Below are 21541 nucleotides of genomic sequence, written 5' to 3' on the forward strand. Positions count from 1 at the left end.
ATTGTATCTTTGGGACCCGCTCTGAAAACAATCACAATTCCTTCCCATTAAATTTTCATAAATATCGATAGATGGCTTGCGTTGCAAGTCCCCCCCCCCCACACTCTTGGGGCGCCGCAAATCAATTGAAAATAAATATTTCTCCTCGATATTTATGTGCCGCATGTGTGCTGGCATTTAAGATGAGTTTTTGATGAAACCAAATAAATTTCATAAATGGCAGCCATGGCCTCCCCCCCCCCCACGGAGGAGGTATTGAGGTGTGCCACCGCGTACGGGTACGTGCTTGGCCAGACTTCGTGTTTCGAGGGCGTGGCGAGGCACGGGGCACGGGGCATGCTTCATAAATATTTATGATATGCTGCTTGCCACAGGAATATCTGCTCTGCATCTCTCCTTCTCTTTCTTCTTCTTCTTCTCTTTGTCTCTCGCCTTCCCTTTCATTCTTCTAACTGATTTTTTGGTTCGCGTTGCCCATAAAAAATAACGCGTAAAATCAACAAAAAAATACAAAAATATACAAAAAAATGTTGCTTTAACCCACTAGTGACTCTCCGATTAACCCCCGGCAGCAGCAGCAGGAGCAGCAGGAGCACCGTGCCCCATAATAAATTATGCATTAAAAAGTTCAACGTTCAACGTTCAACTTGATTTTGATTGTGTTCTCTAGGGCGGCAATTGCTCCTTCAGCGTTAGAGAGGAGGGGGTGCTCCAGGACCTCCACTCTCCACGCTCCACTCTCCACTCTCCATCGTGGCTATATCTGGACTACCTGTCGCCAAAGTTTTCTGCTGCTGAGGATTTCGTCTGGCCGGCCATTTTAGGGACATTATCCTGCAGTCACAGTCTCAGTCTTGGGCTAGGAAGCAAGCCGAAAACCGAACACCGAACACCGAAAACCAGGACAAGAGCCAGGACGAGAAGGACGAGAAGGACGCTTGACAGTAAAATTTATTCTAATGCGATTTGCATTTATTTCGCTTGGCATAATCTCTGCTGCCTCCGCCAGGAACATCCTCCACGATGAAAATGAAGCAGAATTAACTTTAAATTCTACTGAAATTGGCATTCTGGGGACAGGTCCTGTGCTGCTGCCAGGCGGAGGCCAGTTTATGGCCTTTTGCTGACCATAATGCTAAAAACTGTCCGTTTACTTACTGAAGGATTGCCACAAACCAGGGGGAGGGGGCACCATTAGGCAAAGGTACAAGAAAGACAACACCAGGAGGCAGAAGGCAGGAGGCAGGATGCCGAAACAGTGGCAACAGCAACCTGCAGCATCTCCCCTCCCCTCTCCACTGCTGGATCTCAATCTGCATCTGCAGCATCCATCAGACCAAACAATTTCCGTCAAATTTCCATGCGCCGACAAAAGCTTTTCACTTGAGTGCCAGACAAAAGTCCACCCCACACCCCCCCTCCGCCCCAGACCATGGGAAAAGCAGCCATCCATCCAGTCGTTGCAGATAAAAAGCCATGTAAACGAAGTTTATATACTCTGCAGATTGGCAGCCAATTAGGAGGATTGCATCTGGCTCTAATTGAGTGAAAACTGCACAGGATTGGGGCAACAGAAACAGAAGGATTCATTTGTAATTGCAGGGCTTGCAAGGGGGGAGGGGCACTACCCCCTTGATGCCACAACAAAGTAGTCCAACTACAGGGTATCAGTCGATGCCACCTCATTGTCCGCCCGTCTGCCTGCCCGCCTGGGCTGCCTTCTGGCATCTCCTTAGCAGGCATATTCAAAGCCATTACTTTGCGTTTTACACCTTGGAACAACATTAGGGCCACTGCAGAGGATTGAGACGGTGTACGGTGGTACGGCAGGCCAGGACACGTCGCTGGGCGTGGCTGGTGCTGTCTTCGCTTTGGCATAAATCCAGCAAATGCTGAGTACACGAGTAAACGAGTATTTGTATTGGTAGAGGAGCACGGGAAAACCGCGCGAATAAATCTGTAAGAAACGCGGAAGGTCTATATTACAACCGTAACCGATTTGGCTCGGAAATGCTGGGTTTTTCGACAAGTAAACTCTGAAATATTCAGTTAGGAGTTCGCCGGAAGCTGAATCGATAGGTAGAGTGTTTAAGGCATGTATGTATATGCCTCCATCCCGGCCGTGATAGTTCTGCGTCGACAAAGAGACCCAAGAGACCAATTTTAAGATGGAACACGTTCCACAGCTTGTCCCAAAGTAAAGTTCCCAAAAAGGCACAAATCGCTTATCTATTTGCCACTGGAGGCGCCGCCATCGCCATCGCCATCGCGTCATCAACCAGAGAAGAGGCAGACAGAGAGGGAGAGAGAGGGAGAGGAGGAAGCCAGCTCCAGTTTGGGTTCGGGTCATTAGCCACCTTTGGTTGACTGACTGGGCGATGCTCCATAGCCACAGCAGCAGAAGCAGCAGCAGCTGTCTGGAGGACAGAGAAGTGCAGAGGGGAGGAGGGCGAGGGGGGCGAGTGTCATTCAAATGTCATTAGTGACACTGATGCAGCAGCAGGAGGCTCCAGAGCAGGGCACCAGGGCACCGGGGCACCGGGGCAGAGCAGGTGGCATAGCAGAGCTGCAGAGGTTCATGCATCGTAATTTGATTTCGAGGCGCCACACCAAATTGAGGGCCAAGGAAGGCGCTAACAGGATCCCGCCACTTGGCGAGGCGTCAGCTGTATTTGATTAAACGTTGAACCAGTTGAACCATCAGAAGCCCAGCCAGGGGGCACTTTTAGAGGCCCGCAGAAGATGCCCCTCTCCCACTCTCCCACTCTCTCTCTGTCTCTCTCTCTCTTTTTCTATTCCATGTATCGTTTGCCGTTTTAATTGCAGTGGAAATTAAAAAGGCTTTGCATACTTTTCAGCGATTGCCAGATTTATGATTCCAATTTGTTATTTATGGCTCGAAACATAAAAGAACAGAGCAGACCAGAGCCCAGAACAGAGCAGCGAAGCTATATTCAATTTGTGCACTCCACGAAGATTTATGTGCTGGACGCACCCACAGCCCGAGGCGCCTCTCGTGCGCTGTCCACTTTGAAACAGTTTCCATTTAGCCAAAAACTAAACAAATTCATTTTGTGTAAACTGTTGTCGGCGGCTTTATTCGATTCGAATGGATTTTTGAATACATTTTGTGTGCTATAGCCCCGATCAAATCTCTCTCAGCAAGCCATATTTTTTTATTGAGGTTTACCCTCCCGCCAAAAAAGAGGTAAATAAATTCTTATTGATTTGCTTTTGTGTATTAATTTGTTGAACCGATTGAAGCTGAACGCCAACGAAAAACGCTCCAAAGCACACACACACACACACACACACACACAGACACACAAAACGTATTCATTTGGATTTTATTGGCAATGTGATTGTTTTTATTTTAATTTTTTATACTTGGCGTTCGTTTTCGTTTTGCCATTTCAAAAAATCTCATAAAAATTATATATAAAATGGGAAAATTTTGCATTCTCTCTCTGTCTGTCATCGCAAAGTACTTTTATTTTGTTGAAGAGTACAATATTTACTTTCCTGTTTTGTAATTTGAGATCTAGTAACACGATGGCATCAATTATTTGATGGCTGCCTTTGACCACAAATTGAAAATGTTTGGAAATGTAATCTGTAAAGGAAATTTAAAATTGCCAATTGGCATAAGTGCCGATGTTTTTTTATATGAAACGTCCATTGCTATCACGGGGAGCCATTCTGAGTCTTTTGTAGGCATAATTGGCCAAATATACATATGTATTAGAAAACATTATAGAGATCTACAAGTTAATTCCCAGATATACTCGTATTTTGTATACTTTGACCCCTTGTCGTTTTGCCCTTGCCAAAGTTCTTTTTGTTTATTCATGCTATCGGAACATGCTAGAGCTTTCGCTCTCCCGTATTTATCACTCTGCATGTGTATATCTCCCTCTGCCTATGGCACACTCGCTGTAAAACTATCCATCTCCCTCTCTCCACATAGCAGTACCGCTCGCTCTCCCGCTCAAAGCCAAGCATGATGGAACATGCTTTTGCCAGCAAAAGCTTCGTAGCGATCTGCTGTAGTTCACTCTCTCCAACGACCGCTTCCACTCTGCCTCCCTCCCTCCCTTCCGCTTTTCGTTTTGCTTTCGCGAGGTGTCTGCTCTCACCTTAGCGGCTGTATCCCGATTGTTGTTGTTGTTGTTGTTCTTGCCGGCTGAATGGCTGATTAAAGTTCAGTCCCGTGTCTGCGCCTCGACATCGTCCGAGTCGAGTGGGATTTAATCGGCCTCTGGGGCCAAACACGCTTTAGTTTTGTTTACGCGCTAGTGGCGTGCACTTCCCACTTCCCCAGTTCCCCAGTTCCCACTCTCTCTCTCTCACTCTCTCTCTGTTAATTTAGTTATTGCATAAAAATAGACAACTTTTCCCACTGCTTAATGACACGCGTGTGTCGGATTTAGTTGAGAGATTGTGTCATTTATTACGGACCAAATCCCCAATACACAATGACATCCACGGCGGGTGGTGGTGCCGCGGCAGGAGGCGGTGACGGTGGCGGTGGCGTCGCTGGCCGTGATGGAAAACAGATTGAGCAACATGAACAGGTAATTATGGTATACGATTGGACAGAGTGTGCGTTCTGGGAGAGTGTGCTGTCGTGTCATAAAAAGTTATTGAATGTTATACGACCTTATCGCGCGGGGGCCAAGTAGATTTCCCCATGAAAATCCACAGACATATGTAGCCCGCCCCTCTACCTTTGGACGCAATTGCATTCTTATCGCCATGGACTCACCTGATAAGATTCCTTGCCGCCGCCCTCGAAGCGGAATCAAAGTCAATGGCTACCGATGGAATTGGCAAAGTGGAGTGATTTTTTTTTTTTTGTTTCTCGTTCGGCACAAAACCCCACGACCAAAGTGGTGGGAGGGCGGGCCTTTTGTGTGTTATGAGGAGCTCATTAGAGGAGTTCATCAAAGTGTCGGCGTAGGAAACTTTGCTTGCCGTAAAAGTTTCACAGACAAAGCTTTGCACTCTCGCTCTCTCTCGCTCTCGTTTGCTCAGCATACTTGAGAGAGCATTTTGGCGCTAATTTTCAAGCTGAGCGACCGAACAAAAGTAAAGTTTTGCATATGCAACATCAGTCAATTGCTGAGACAGTGAAATCTGCCATTAAAGTATCTAGACAGCAGCTCCATTAAGCGAGCACACATTTCGCATGTTTCAATGCTCTTCGGGTACTCTTGGTGCACCTGTTGTTCCCTCGGCAGAACCCCCACTGTACCCCTATCGATTGATACGCCTGGGGAACATGCACACACATATCCCCTCCAAAAAAAAACTAGATGATAAATTGTTGCAAGGGAGAATGCTCGGTGGGGCCTGTCCGTCAATTGACACCTGGGCCCCAACTCAGTTGTCAACCGATTCAACTTTTTCACACAAAGCGATTGATCAAACCGAGCCCCAGCAGATGAGGCGGTGGAAATGGTTGCGAGTGGGAATCGAAAGGAAATGCCAGAGGCACATTTTCCACCTATAACCAGGTTGGTTTTCCTGCCGGACAGGACGGGACGGCATAGGACAGGACAGACACGGACACGGTCACGGTCACGGACAGGAGAGAACAGCAGGCCGACAGGCTACCAGCTACCCCACTGGCAATTAACAGCTAACAAGGAGAACGAACCCCTCCTCCCTATCTAACCCTTCAGCCATCTCTCTATCTCTCTCTCTCTCTCTCGCTCACACACCGTATGCCCTGCTCGTTGCAGGAACCCATGGATGTGCGCATCGATATGCCGTGGGGTTATGTGGTCGGCCGCTGGTACGGCAATCGCCAGGTACGTCCCATACTGGCCCTCCACGGCTGGCTGGACAATTTAGGGACGTGGAACGAGCTGCTGCCGCTGCTGCCCACGCACCTGGGCGTGCTCTGCATTGACCTGCCCGGCCACGGCTACTCCTCGAAGCTGCCCGAGGGGATTGCCTACCACTTTGTGGACTACCTGTGCGTGATCCTGCGCATCATGGAGGAGTACGGCTGGCAGAAGGTGTCGCTGATGGCCCACTCCATGAGCGCCATGCTGTGCTTTGTCTTTGCCTCGCTCTATCCGCACCGCATGGACCTGCTCATCAGCGTGGACATCGTGAAGACGCGCTACCGCAAGCCCGCCTCGCAGATTGATTACCTGCGCACCAACATCGAGGGCTACATGGTGGAGGACGAGCGCTTCGCCAACGCCAAGCGGCAGGAGCCCCCCTCCTACACCTACGCGGAGCTGGAGCAGGTCCTGCACAAGGGCTCCGATCGGTCGGTGCTCCTCGAGAACTGCCACCACATACTCGAGCGGAACGTGACCAAGTCCACCAAGTACCCGGACAAGTACTTCTTCTCCCGCGACGGACGCTGCAAATACTACAACGAGTTCCACACGAGCCCCCCCTTTGCCGCGGAGCTGGCGCGCACCATTCGAAACGTTCCGTACTGCGTGATCAAGGGCTCCGAGTCGCACTTCATCGATGAGCAGAGCGACGAGGTCATCGCCATTCTGCGCGAGAACAATCCCCACTTCGAGCTCCACGAGGTGCAGGGCACCCACCACGTCCACCTCAACAATGCCGCCGGTGTGGCGGCCATCATCAATCCGTTCATCATGCGCCACCGTCCGCCGCAACTGGAGACGTGGACGGTCGACAGCGACCAGAGCGAGGAGCTGCCCGACGCCATCAAGGAGTTCAAGCTCGCGGTGGAGGACTCAGAGAACGTCAAGCGGAGAAAGAGAAAAAGCAACCTATAGCTGCTGTCGGCATCTCTGATTAGCAGCGCGAAAAGAGAACCTTTGTTTCCGTACTACCCGCAAATGGTATAAAATGATATTTGATTTTGATTATGATTATGATTGTGATTGCGTGATGCTTCAAGCGATAATTTTGCGTGAAAATATAGTTTTAATTAAACCATAATTGTATTTCGTATTCAAGGGTCTGTTGTGTTTTCAACTGTCAAAATGGTTGGCCATATGCCAGTGCAGGGGGAGTGTGCACTGGGAGAAAAGTATTCCCACCTAATCGGACCTTCTATATAGAGATAATCGGAATCGGGCATCATCGGCATCCATAAGCAACAATCACTCTTCTATCTCATCGAAAGGCTGCCTGCTCAGGGCTAATCCCCTCTCTGCTCCAACTTCCAACTTCATTGCAGGCCACACTCGAAGTTTGTTCAAGTGCACGCTACCCGCATACCCTTATGTGTGAAGCACACACCTTTTTCCACCCACGAGAGTATCTCTATCTGTGGTTTCGGCCTGACCGCACAGCATATTGAGCTGCCGCCCAAAACCGCAACCTAAATTGGTTTAAATAATTTTCCCCATTTATTTTTCTTTGCGCTCTTTCGTTCGTTGGGGTTTGCTCTGGGTTTTGGGGTTTGGTGGCAGCGGCACTGATGGGTAGTGCACCTTTTTTCGATCAATCAATTTTCGTTTAGGTTTTTGGCCATTTAATTTCGCTTTAATCTTTCGGGACGCAGTTCATTGGCCACTTCATTAGTGATAAGGGGATCGGAAATGCTGCTGGATCCAAGCTCCTGGCTGCTGCCTGCTGGCTCCCGACTCCTCCTGGATGGCTGGGAATGAACCCCAACAAAGGATGTCCCGGCATCCACTTAAAAACAATGGCGAGGCAAAAACAAAAGAACCTTGTTCGCTCTTCCTCTAAGCCCCTCCCCCTCCCCCTCTTTCTGTGTGCTTGTGGGTGGATTTCCCTGTGGGTGCCGGAAGGTATGCTATACCCTAAGCACCCAGACGTGAACGATAGAGAGAGAGAGAGAGAGAAATCGAACCCGTAGCCGAATCGCATCCGTACGGATGGTGGCGGGAGGGCAGCGGCGTACGTACGGAGAATGAAGCCCCTGCGGACTCACGAGGCTTGAAAAAATAAACAAATTTAACGCTTTTATTGCCTTTGCACGTTGCGGATCCGTTGCCGACTACGGGCACCGCTCCGCTCCCTACCCCGGAGTGTTCCGTGTTCAGTTTTCTACGTAAATTAAATTAGGTAGAACCGGAAAAATGTTGCCGAGCAGCCAAAGATGCGATTACGCTTTTTCCCGTCGTTACGAAATTGATAGCGGATATAAATGTTTAATGTTTTGGCAATAAAAATGTAAGGGTGCTCGCGGGAGGGGCCCAGGGTATCCAGGGGTATCCTCTCCACTGATAAAGCGACTTTATGATAAATTCAGTTTGCGGTTTTACGCACAATTTAATTTGCTTAAAAATCAATAAAAATCATTAACATTGTTTCCTCGAGAGCAGGTTTTTAGCGAAGACGCTGGAGAATTATAATGCTGCTCATAAATAATTAATAATCTTTTGTTGGGTAAAGGCTTGCAGCAGATTTGTATCCCAGCAACCCAGCAACCCATCAACCCAGCTGCAGATTATTCTCGTAAATATTTGATGGTAAAAATTATCATTAGCTTGTGGTCAAAGGAAATTAGTTTTCCAGGGAATTAGCAAAAGTAATGCTTCATTTTCCATCGCAAACAATGGGCAGACGGGTAACAAAGGGGAAGCCGTCGATGAGTAATGGTGGAAGTAAATGAGGGATTGGAAAGTAAAGCACTTTGTTGTCAGAACTTCTGCTTGGGACTGTCGGGGGTGTCGATGATGCCACTAATCGGATACTGCTGGAAGATGCGACTCTTGGACAGCCGCACGGACTGCAGCTCGTGGGGCGGTTTGTTGTGGGCCAGGAAGTGGTTCGTCTGCCAGAACTGCGTCTGTTCCGCGGCGGAGGAGAGGCGTCGTATGCCCAGCAGTCGATTGCGCACATCCACGAGGCTGGCGGAGTAGGGCTGCAGCCACTGCACCACGGGGACGGCCAGAGACGTGAGCACCAGCGAGACCACACTGCCCGCCAGCAGGGCCGTCCAAGTGTCATCCACATTCGCCTCGTACTTGTGGCCCTCGAGGATGCCCAGCTGCAGCACGAAGCCGGTGGCCAGGGCCAGCTCCGTGTAGAGGAAGGGCGAGCACTCGAGCAGCCAGTGGAGGGCCTGGCTGGAGAGGACGCCCACGGTGGCGTAGATGAGGCACAGGAAGAGGAAGCAGTGCTCCGACTGCTCCTCGCTGTAGATGCACAGCAGGGCGACGATCAGCGTGACTTGGATGACCCCAAAGAGGAGGTACACCAGCTTCGGGGTGTAGCGCATCAGCAGCAGAGCCCCGAGACCACAGCCGCCTGCGTACAGGACGAACGGCGTGAAGAGCTGCGTCCGCTGCACGTATCCCGTGGTGGCACTCCACATCAGCTGCAGGTAGGTGGGGGAGAAGAGCAGGCAGCTCCTCTGCAGCACCACCAGGAAGCCCCCGAGGACCAGGACCAGCCACTGCCTGTCGGCCAGCAGCCGGTAGTCGGTGCGTCCCACGAACTGTGCGAGCACCGCCTGACGGGGCAGGAACACCATCCGCTCTTCGTTCAGCAGATTGAAGACCAGGTCCCGCGACTCCTTGTAGTTGTGGCAGCCCAGGTGCTGCAGCAGCTCGTTGAGGCACACCACAGAAATCAGCAGCAGGTCGATCCCCAGGGTAATCAGCCCAGAGCGCTGCGGTTCCATCTCGTTGAAGACCACAAATCCGCTGGCCAGGCCGCAGGCATGCAGGGCGTTCGCCAGGGCGATCCTAGCGGGTCGCAGTCCCGAGGCGTCGCATCGCAGGCTCACGTAGCTAAAGCCCGCCAGGTACACGACGCTCAGGCCCACGAAGTGGAAGTAGTAGCTAACGGCTGGGAGATCGAGTTAGATGGGGGTTTCCATCGCATCTGCATGACTCACCCAACTGCTTGGTGAGCATGAAGCAGCTCCCCATCAGCGAGCACAACAGACCGTAGAAGATGACGTAGTAGTGATCGTAACTGTACTTCTGCCTCTTGTGCTTCCGCAGGGTCCAGCCCAGGGCCAGGGCGAAGGTGACGGCGCCGCCCACCAGAGCGTACCAGTGCGGCCACAGATTGTCGTACACATACGCGGACTTTGAGTAGTAGCCCAAGGAGAAACCACTCGCCCACAGGCAGGCCAATGCTTGAGAAGAGAAGCCACACATGAGACAGTGAGTGACAGAGACAGAGATAGAGACAGAGACACGTGAAAGTGATGTATCGGAAACATACCCAGCAAATCGGGCAGCGAAAACATCGCCACGAAGCGTGTCCGCACGCTGTGCACCTTCGATGGCAGGTTCATCGTCTCGCTCGCTGTCACATCTACTCCGATGGGGAATAGAAATTGAAATCGAAATCGAAATGGAAATGGAAATGCATCCCCCGCTTTGGGGCCTTGCGGTGGTTTACTGGTTATCAATGGCACAGCACAGCACAGCACAGCGCCGATAGCGCATCTTGTCGCGAATGCCTCTCCAATCGGTTCAGATAAGATAAATGTCGTACCCAGAACAAGCGACACCCTAATTAAACAGCACCAACGATGACGATGTTTTGGGAGTTTTGGTCCACACAAGGACAGAGAGAGACAGAGAGAGAGAGACAGAAGACACCTGTTGTGGAATGGAATAGGAATAGGAATGGGTGGGGCAGGGCATGGCACGACTGATAGCAGAAGAGCACAGAAATTGCTAAAGACAGAAGCAGTGGATGAAGAAATTATTTATAGCAAAAGATTCCATTGAAAGTCAATGGATGATTAAAGAGTAGAACAGAGTTAAATATAACTTTCTTTTGACAATAAACCTATATATAGATGAACGTCAATCGTTGCTAATTAAAGCAATGATTCATACTAGAGCCCTGCATGACTCAACAGTGTTCATAAAATCACAACAATCTGCATGCCTCTTTTATTCTTTCGATCATTACGAATCCTTCCTTTAGTCCGATTCGGATCAACCAGAATCACAAAGAACTGAGTGCAAGCACAGCGGATGAAAATCGAATGAAGAATGAGCGAGATAAAAAAACCGAAATTTTCGGATTTGTCGCAGTAAAAATGACGATGCCTGGGGAATACCGAAGCGAATCCATTCGGTAAATTAAGCTCTACTTCTTGTGTGGAGATAATTCCCTTCAAAATGAATGATTCCATCAATCTGACATCCTGACACACAGCTATTTTACTGAATTCAAACTCATTCAAATGCGAAATGAAAGATTCAACCGAAATGGTGTTCCTTTCTACGCGTGCATCCACATCTATGTAAATACGCTGTGAGTGTCTCTATCTCTATCTCTATCTCTATCTGTGTCTCTATCGCAGCACCTGCACTCCACAACTAACCCAAATTAACCCACGAGGAGCATGACACAGTTTTCATCTCGTAAAAGTCTGTGGTGCTGCTTCACTCCTCTGCTCTTCAGTGTCCCCCTCTCGCGCGACGCCCCTCCTCTTCGTCGTGGTGAATCCTCATCTAAAAACCCGCGTTAAGTGCATTCTTATTTACCGCAAGCCCCAAAAGCATGCTACACGTTTTTGTGTGCGTTCTGCTTTTGGGAGCAGGTATGTAGTTGCACCTTTCCCCCCTGCATCACCGCAGTGTGCCCCCCCCCCCTCACCCATGCCCCTTCGTTGAATAGAGAGAAACGAGCAGACAGCAGCAAGCAGCAGCAGCGGTACGCTAATTAGTTGAAGTTGTGCTGCAAGTGTTGCAGTTAATTGACTTTTGACGACCCGTTGTCGCTGCCCCTCTCTCGCCGCTCTCCATCACGCCATGTTCTCCTCTGTCCTTCGAGGCGAGAAGGAGCTGCGCCTGGGGCTGGGGTCGGGGCAAATCCTTGGTTTACCCGCTATATCCGCCAAGTCATAGCTTTTTATGTGAGAGATTCCCTTTGGCTGCACTTTTTTCTGTTTCTTTTTGCGGTCTCGACTTTGGCCAAAGTTCATTCGGATTTACTTTTCGAGACGCTTATGAATTCAATGAAGCAAACACTAAGCTGCCTCTCAGCGTTGCTCATTCCTCTACCCCCCTCCCGCTACTCTATCTCACGCGCTCGCTCTGTATCTGAGGGGAAAGCTTAAAGTGTTGCCAGCAGGAGGACTATCTATCTTTTCGTTTCCTTGCCTTTCCTTTTGGCTCATCTTATACCGTTTCTCCTTTGACTTCTTAACAAGATTTGCGCTGTAATTACGCATTAAATAACTCTCTGCATCGGAAGCTGCTTCTCGGACAAAATGCAATCTCCTTCTGGTGCTGGTGCTGCCTGCTGCCTGCTGTTGCATAAACATTTCACGTCTCTTTGGCCATAAAACTAAACACATTGGCCTGGCCATAATAATAAATTCAGCTTAGAGGCAGCTGCACGAAGATGCGCAGCCTGTGCAAATAATAGCAAAATGGAATTACATTCTAATGGCCGCGAATCGACCATTTGATGGCCACTAATGTCGTTTGAACAGTGCCACAACGGGCGAGGACGCCACTGTGCTGGAGAGCAACGAAATGCATGCCATTCTCTTGATGCTCTTCGCCAGGGATCGCTCTCTCCAGCGCATAAAAACGAGTATATCCATACAGTCCCGTAATGCACATTGATCGCACCCCACATTGGAGTACTTTGTCTCTCTCTTGCTCTCGCTTCAGCCGAAGACAACACTCGCGATTGCCAGCCGAAGGTAACGCTCGCGAGTTCCAGGCGAAGGCTCTCGCGTGTTTCGCTCTCATCATCTTTCGCCAAAGAGAGCCCTGCGAACGCGACGTTCGATCTGCTGCTTACCCTAGCAGCAGCCTGATCTTCATTTGTGTTCCTCCCTTTGCCCTGTCCGGCATACCCTGTCATACCCTTGCAACAACTGTGATGACGACACAACAACGACTCCGTCTCTCTGGAGGCGGGGAGAGTGCATTTAATTTCGCTGAAGCGGCCACTTAGTGGCCCTCGACAAGGCGGCGGTGGGGCGCACTCCTTCCTTCCTTCCTTCCGTTCGTATAGCTAGTGTTGTTCCTGTTGCTGGTTACCCAGCAGTTGTTGCAGTTGTTGTTGTTGCTGTTGTTGCTGTTGTTACTTTGTTGCCTGTTCCTGTTGTGGTGCTGCATAAATTAAATTAAAGCTAGTGCGCCACTGAGCCACGGCCACACCGCCACACCCGCCACACCCGCCACACGGCCTTACTGCTGCCGCAACGCCACACAACAATTACTCAGCGAACAAACGCCTAAATCATGTTGCACGTGGCTGCCGCACACCGCACACCGCCTCTCTCTGACCTTCAGACATTTGCAAATGTGTAAACATTTTTCAGAGGCCCGCCGCCTGGTCACACTTACTGGTAGCGGAGTGCACGGAGGAGCTGCAGCGGGAGCTGGAGCTGGAGCTGGTGCTGGAGTGCGTGCTCTCTCCATGTGTCACAGATACTTTGCACTGATTTATGCAAATTGCCTGACCAGCGTGAACGAGGAGGAGAAAAATCATGAAAAATCGTTAATTGTGCAAAGTGCTCGACGTTTTTCATTAAAGTTTTCCTTTGCTTTTCCTCTGCACATTTCTCACACACACACATGCATGAGAGAGCTTTGGATGGCAGCTCTGGCGGCGCCTTTCTCTCCCTCTCCCTCTCTCTCTCTCTCTCTCTCGCCTGACTCTCAGCAATTATGTAAATTTTTAAGAGCGCAGCAAAAGTTAATGCTGCTTGCTGCTTGCTGCATATTTGCATTAAAATTGATGCACTTTAAAGCATTCGGGCGAAAGGCATTGCCGAATACCCTGTAATGGGGCCGGGCAGAGTGGTCTGGGCACAGAAAAAATCCAGAAGAGCTGCTTCTATGCGATGCAGTCTGGAAAAGGGCGCCCTCCTCAAAAGGACAATCGTTGATTTGCAGTCCCATGAGGTATCCCTGTGTCGTTGCTTTCTTCATATTTGTGTAATTTTCTCTTAGTTTTTTGCTGTTGCTTTCTTATCGCCGACCATTTTTGTTTCTGCAATAATTTTATGCAATGCAGCTGCAACAAAGTGCATTTTAAATGTCTGCCCCATGCGATTTGTGTGTTAATTTTTCATGAGTCAGCATTCAGACAGGCAGCGGGAAGGAGCTACATACCTCCTGCTCCTCCTCCATTCAAAGAGAGTAATAGGAGGAGGCCATAGAAAGAGAGCGTGGGGGGAGAGCGTGGGGGAGGTGGAGACCAAAGCCCAGAGCCATTAAATTAACCCTTTGACGATCTTCTTTCATCCTCTGCTGTCGGCTAACTGACGATTGAGAAAATTGCACAAATTGTCATCTGCTGCTGTCGCTGCTTCTGTCGCTGCTGCTGATGATTGGGAAAATTGCATTTTCTTTCCTTTTTTGATGTTAGCTTTCAATTAAAATTTTGTGCTTTCACTAGAGAGAAAGCGAGACAGAGTAAGATTAGTGGCAAAGAGAGACCTCATCTATTATTAGTCCAGAAACACACACACACACACACACACACACACACACTCGTATATATTTTTATTCTCGCACTGAAGTTGATTTCATTTCGGCTTCTCCCGTTTTTCCTCGCTTTATGATTGTCAAGGCTCCTTGCTGTGTCCTTTAATCAAATGGCGGGCCATGAATAATTTTATGAACACGAATTATTTTTATCTAAACAATGTCCGCAGCCAGCCATGCCATGCCCCGAGGTGCAATTACTCAGGTTCAACGAGTTCCAAGAAAAATTATTAGCCAATCCGAGAGAGACGCAGAAAAGAGCTAGAGGAAAGCAGCAGGAGATGAACTGAAAGAGGGGCTACAGGAGAGGCCAAGGAGAGGGTTCCACAGAGCAGGCACAGGGTGTATTCCGAGAAAGTGAGGCAGTGCTCCTACCCTTTGCCCCACCCTCAGGAGGAGAGAGGAGAGACAGACACTGCGATGGCACGACAGGCTGCAGGTTTTATTTGCCAAAAGATACGATTTATGCACCCATCAGACCATCACACAATGTACGCCGAGCATGTGTCTGTATCTGTATCTGTATCTCCATAGCTGATACGAGTATCTGTCGCTGATACTGTGCGTGTGTGTGTGTGCGTGTGTGTGTGTGACAGACGAAACTTAATAAGTGAAACAGCTGTAAAAGTGCGAAAGGAGAGTCGCGTGGCAGTAGAAACTACACGGCCATCCACGTGGGCATAAAAAGCGGTTGTCCCCACCCCCCCACACCCCACGAAAAAACCTACCGAAAACCTATGCCACCACCCACCCCCTTCTGCACCTTCCTGTGTGTACTTTTTTGTTTTTAGGTTTTTGTCTTTTTATGCAGCGCTATAAATAAAGCAATAACATCATTTTGAAGTATCTCATTACGTGTTACGGCGGCTATGAGTGCTCTTCTGCTGCCATTTTTTACGACGCACTCTCACCCACACACACACACCCTCACACACACCCTCACACACACACACACACATAGACACCCTCTTGAGTAGTTTGAGGTTTCGACAGCCATTTATGCAAAAGTTTCTCCTTCCTTCCAGTCTTTTTCATGGCATTGCTCGCTCTTTGGCAATTAGTATTTTTTCCATGTGCTCTCTGGCCGTCTCTTTCCGTCTTTTGCGGCTTCGGAACACATTAAAGATATCCTGGATACCCCCCCGCCCCATCTCCATTCCCATCCGAATGGCCCCTGCCCCAACAGGCAAGCATTTGAGCCATCAAAATGATGGTCAACTATCAAATGGCCGGGACCAGGCACACATTTGCACAGCTGCCGCAATTAGCACGTTTCGCACATTGATTTGAGTTGCCATCCACTTGCCTCACACCCCAGTCCCACTCCCACTCCCACTCCCACTCCCAGTCCCAGTCCCTCGCCCAGTCCTGTGGCATGTGGCACTGGCAATGGAAACTTGAGTGGGGCATGTGATGTGATGGGTTATTAAAATACTTTGCCAGGCCTCTCTGGCACCAGCCTTCTCTGGATCTGTTCTAATTATTAATTATGTAATAAGTCCAATGGATGGACATTTGCTGAGCCAGGATTCTATTTGGCTTTGGGATTCGTTTGCCACTCAAGTTGCGGCCGGGGCAGATCCATCTCTGGGTGTCCGTCCATGTGTGTGTGTGTGTGTGTGTGTGTGTGCCACAACGGAAGGTCATTTGGCATTTAAACTTGAGACCGAAGATGGGAAAAGGAGAGCAAATGGCAGTCGGGCAATACGAGCATTCTCGTTGGCCGGAAATGAACATTCAAGTTGAAACTGAAAACATATGCATGTATCTTGGGGCAGATCAAATTCTACTTATGAACGCATTACGAGTACAGTGCGTATCGAAAGTGTAAGTACAAATTTGGATGAAAAGGTGACCCTATATCTATAGTATATCGTATCGATGGGAGGCCACAATCGATTCCATAGATTCTATATTCATTTGATAAAGAACTTCTTCCTTTTTGGATCCTTTAACTTTTTGTTAACAAACCCCCAACCGCCAAGGCCCACGCAGAAAGAGTTTTACAATTTCGAAAAGACGCCATAAAACTTTTGCGGCAAAAACAAAAATCTGTTCAACAAATTGAAATGGCTTCCCAGGCAGGACTCGTGTCGTGCCTTCAACATGGAGTCCACCCCAAGGATCCATTCCCAATGCGATTCCCTAAATTAACTTCTTGTCTCATTTCGAACATATTCCATTCGGTCTCCACTCTCTCTTGCCTTCCGTTTCCCCAGCATTATCGTTGTCATTCGGCTTTGCCGCTTCACATGCCACCACACGCCAGCAACAACATTTGAACATTTCAGTGATTTGCATAAAATTTCAATTTTATTTATTTTATAGCCCCCGGCACAATAATGCCAAAAGAGATGGCGATAGGAACAATGCTCATTTAAGTTTTTGTCAGCACAAAAAAAGGAACAAAATGTGTGCAAATTTACTCGGATTCGTATACGAGTATTCTCTTTCATCACTGTGTCAGTTGAAATTTAAAGTTTAATGAATTGAAAGTCTACGAGCAGAACTCCTACCGTCCTACCATCCTACCGTCCTGCCGCGAGTTCTTGGCGACAAATGAAACTTTGTGGGGGGAGGAGGAGCCCGCCTCTCGGTGTGGTGTCTCCGTCTAGACTTGGGGCCACACATAACCCTTGGACAGGACCCTAGCTACAGTCCCTCCACACTCGCCTGACAGCAGCAGCGGACGTCAGAGTGACGGCGGGGCGACCTTCTGTGCCTGTCATCGTCACTTTGGGAAACTGTCGCCCGGCAGAGAGAACTCACAGTACAGGCCCCGCCGCCTAAGCAGAAATTACGCACACAAATTGAAAAAATCGTTGCCTGTCGGGGGACAAGTAAGGAAAACTGACAGGCAACAAGGCGGAAGGGACGGGCGGGGCGGGACGGCACGGACTGCTTGTGGCATGCGTGCAAATGTCTTGCCACTTACTTAGTTCCGATCAAGTTGCGAGAACCGGAACTTTACATTCTCGTTTCTCCACTTAAATGTTCTACCCGACAATAAAAAGTGACTAACTTTCTTCGCCTTCGCCTTCGCCTCCGTGTTTTTTGGTTTTTCCTCTGTTCTTCTTTTTTTTTTGTCAGGAATTTGTTGAATGTGGCAGCAGAAGGATAGAGGTGGTTGCTTTTTGGTTGCGGCTGTTCTTAGGAAACTTTTTCCGGGCGAAAATTGAATATCAAAATGGTTTCTGCAGGGAAAAGTGCAACAAAAAGGGAGATATGTGTTTGCCCGAGAGAAGGCGTTGTTTTGGGGGGTTTATTCCTCCGCTTTGTATACCCATCCATGGCCCATCCATGGTATATGTCCCATCACATCTTTTCCAGCCAAATTAGCGAAACAAATACTCGTATCTGCCACTCGTGCCACTCGTGTAAGAAAATATTTGCCAAACAAATTAAAATTTACATTGATACCGAAATAAACCAACGAATAAACGAATAAACGAACCAACGAAACGAATGAACGAGCACTTGAAACAAAAAAAAAACAAAAAAAAAGAAAGCGGAGAAACAACCCAAAGTTCTTTACTTCTTGATGTTGATGTTTTTGAGAGAAATTACACGGCCATCGCCATTGGCAAACACAGCAGCGGAATGGAGGAGCGGAGGAGCGGAGGGGCGGAGGAATGGCCGGAATGAGTGGCGGAGAAAGCCAAAAAGTGAAGGAAAAGTAAATGCAAATGCAAACACAAATAAACGAGGAGGAGGTGGAGGAGGAGGAGGTGGAGGAGGAGCAGCTGCTGAAGAGGATGCAACTGCAGTACGTGCAACTTTTTTTTGCACGCCACTGTGGCACGTTCGATGTGCATTCATCCATTCACTTAGTCAGTCATTCATTCATTCATTTATTCAGTGCCCTCTTACAGGGTGGTGGGTATTTGATCCTTTCTGGTTCGGGTCTCAAAGCCTTTGGCTCTGGAAATTCCAATCAAATGTCCCGTTTGTCAGGCTTAGATTTCATCTTGATTGCACCACAGTGCGTATGATTAATTTGCCCAGCATCCTGCGAGAGACGGAGCTGCAGAAGCCCCACAGTTGCCCAGAGATAAAAACTTTAATTGAATTTCATGCAAATTGCATTCATGAATTTGTTTTTAATTAAAAAACTTGCCTACCAGACAGCCAAGAGCCGAAAACTGAAACTATGAATATGAAAAAGAGAGTGGAAAATATTTGCACATCTAAGTGCCTTTCTTTACCGTGCCACAAAATGTTTCGCCACCGCAGGCCATCAATAGATTTATGGCTTCCTCACAGTTTGTCTAGCCTCAAATTTAATTCCAGTAGTCCAGCAGTCCAGCCATCCAGCCATCCAGCCATCCAGAAGCCCTGCCATCCAGACAATGGCCAAATGACAGATTGTACGAGTAATTAGAAGCCCACTTGTCTCTCCCTGTGTGTGTGTGTGTGTGTGTGTGTGTGTGTGTGTATTTTTATGACATTTTGCGGAGTTCAATTACTGGTCAAAAATGTTAAAAACTTTTCAGAGGGTAAATTCAGACAAACATTCACACAGATACGAATACGAATACGAATACGAGTACGAGTAGATATAGATACAGGGATACAGAGATACAGAGATACACAGAGATGAAAACTGAATCAAATAGTAAACTTTTTGAATGGCAAACTTTTTTTTTGTGTTTTTGCAAACTGCAATCTCCAATTACGAAAAATGCAGGGGAAAGGAATCCAATTCTCTCTCAATCTGTGGCCAGGGAGCACCCCCCCGGGGGGTTGTGCCAATGGGGCGGGGCGACGGGGCGACGGGGCGACGGGGAGGCGGTAAAAACGAAACACTACTATAGTTGGATTTTTGGGCCAGAAAACAGGAGCAGCAGTTAACCAGAAAAAGGGAAATTTATGACCAGAAAAGATCCGATATACGGTAACAGCAATGCACTTGGCTGTGGGGATAGTGGGGGGGGGAGAGGGTTGGGGGATAAATGCGATACGAGTAGTGTTCCTCCTCCTAGTGGTGCCCTAGAGAATCCTTGCAGTTTGTGCACACAATTGTCTTGGTATTACGCACAAGTAAAGTGCGTTTTTCGGTGCCTGGCCGAAAATCGTAAATTACGGACAAGCCAAGAGCAAGCATTGCATGGGGTGTGGGGGGGGGGGGGGCGGGGGGGTGTTGGCTCAATCTAAAGTGCAAACCAAAGGAGGAGCAAAAGAAGATAAACCCCCTAGGGAATTTCGCCAGTTTTTGGCTCATAAATCGAAGAATTTGAATTATGAAATCGTACTGTACCTTCGCCCCATTCCATCTGCTCCTCCCCCCCTCCTCCCATTGCAAATTGAGTGCCAGGCAATTGAGTGGGCGGGTGTGGGCTGATCAGAGTAGAGGATAAACAATCGGTTTGTATGGCCTGACAAATGCCACGCCTTCCTGCCATTACGCAATATATGACAGTGCATAAATTAGACGAATTATTTATGAACTGCCAAAACAAAACCAAAAGCAAAAAGCCAAAAATCAAACAAACGGCAACAAAAGTCCGAAAAGAAAAAGCGGAAATCATTTGGGGCAATAATCATAAATTTTGTGGCTAATTAATTTATTGAAACGGTCTGGGCGGGGGGAGGGGGGGCGGGGGCGGCTCTTGCGGCACGTGTCCGACTCGATTCGTGATTGCCCGCTGGAGGAGCACCCCCCCTGCAGAGGTGGACACTTGATTAACCAAATATCCACCCAAACAATTGCAAAGCCACGTATATCAAAGTGCTTTCGACATGGGAGAGCGGTGGGTGGCAGTGGGTGGCTGTGGGTGGCAGTGGGTGATAGTGGGAGTGGAGATTCATAAATCATTGCCTGTGGGCCGGGGTGGGGCGGGGGCCCCTGTGAGGCGTGAGACTGGAAATCAAGTGGATTAATGAACTCCTCAAGTGGAACATTTGTATTCCTGTGGCGGCCATGGCCATGTGGCTATAATTTAGGTTTCATTCGAAAGTGACAAATGCAGATCAAGTGCATATAGTGGGAAATTATAGCTGGAAAGCTACTTAAAGCAGCCCTTATATAGAAAGGAGAAAGAGCTCCAAGGTATTTTTGGGCTCATACAAACATTGAGTACATTTCATGACCTAAAAAGAAGTAAAAGAGGTTGTGGTCGAAAGCCCGCCCTTTCTCGGTGACCAGAATCGCAAAACAAAATACATGTCGTGTGCATGACCGAGACTGTATGCTGCTCAAATCGACAGCCGGTTTCTCCCACGGTTTTTTTACTTTAAAAATATTTCTAAATAAATATTTTCGAAAAGGTATTCCCTCATTCTCTCTCTCTCTCTCTCTCTGGGAAAAATACATAATTTTGCTTGCATTTTTCCACACACATTCCGTTCCTTGAAATTTCCCATTCAGATTCTTTCCCATTTTTTGCCACCTTTTCACTCATTTCCCTAATCCAATTTCCAAAAGCTTACATACGGCTGTGGATGAGGTGTAACCGGGGAAACCCGGGAAACCCGGGAAACCCTCACCTTCAATTAGAGAAGGCCAAAGCTGCGGAAAAAGGAGGCTGCCTGGCTGGCTGCAGCATCAAATTTTAATGGCAACAACTCTCTGGGTTTACATTCGTAATTTTCTGGAATTTCTAATTGTAATATGCAAAAGAGTACGGAATCGTGTACATGTGTACCGAGTATTGTTATGTGTGTGTGTGTGTGTGTGTGTGTGTGTGTGTGTGTGTGTGTGTGTGTGTGTGTGTGTGTGTGCTTTGGCCACGTTAGCAGAGCTCCTCGTATGCAAATGTATTCAAATAGAAATGTGGCTTATGCTGGTGCTTCTGTTTCTGCTTCTGCTTTATAATTAGAAGAAATACAATTAAATGCACACAGCAAGGGTTGTGGGAGGGGACACACACACACACACACACACACACACTGACACACACACACACACATGAGAATGATTTCTTAATGCAATTCCATCCACAATCTACATTCTCCTCACATTCGGTGTTTTTCCTGCGTGCGGTTTTCGGGACCTTGCCCCCTGCCCCTTGCCCCGTGCCCCGTGCCCCGTGCCACCCTGCCTGCAGCCATTGTTCGAGCTTAAATCTCTCTCGCACTTTGGTCCCCGACGTAGAATCCGGCCAAAAAATAGCAACACATAAAGAATAATAGCCAGGGGAGTGTAG

The 21541-nt window shown here is 48.4% G+C and overlaps 2 protein-coding genes across 2 annotated transcripts; one reads left to right on the forward strand and one right to left on the reverse strand.

Annotated features, from left to right (window-relative positions):
• Positions 1–4264: 4264 nt before the first annotated feature.
• LOC108153582 (probable serine hydrolase) lies at positions 4265–6946 on the forward strand. Its single transcript, XM_017283662.2, has 2 exons — positions 4265–4574; positions 5745–6946. Exons 1-2 carry the CDS (start codon positions 4476–4478, stop codon positions 6768–6770), a joined length of 1125 nt encoding a protein of 374 aa, XP_017139151.1. The 5' UTR covers positions 4265–4475; the 3' UTR covers positions 6771–6946.
• Positions 6947–8213: 1267 nt separating this feature from the next.
• Positions 8214–10330, reverse strand: LOC108153646. The gene is made up of 3 exons (XM_017283750.2): positions 10147–10330; positions 9812–10057; positions 8214–9762 (listed from the first exon to the last, which is right to left on the reverse strand). Exons 1-3 carry the CDS (start codon positions 10217–10219, stop codon positions 8609–8611), a joined length of 1473 nt encoding a protein of 490 aa, XP_017139239.1. The 5' UTR covers positions 10220–10330; the 3' UTR covers positions 8214–8608.
• Between the last annotated feature and the right edge of the window lie 11211 nt (positions 10331–21541).

This window comes from Drosophila miranda, chromosome XR (genome assembly GCF_003369915.1).
Source record: "Drosophila miranda strain MSH22 chromosome XR, D.miranda_PacBio2.1, whole genome shotgun sequence".
Taxonomy (NCBI): Eukaryota; Metazoa; Arthropoda; class Insecta; order Diptera; family Drosophilidae; genus Drosophila; species Drosophila miranda.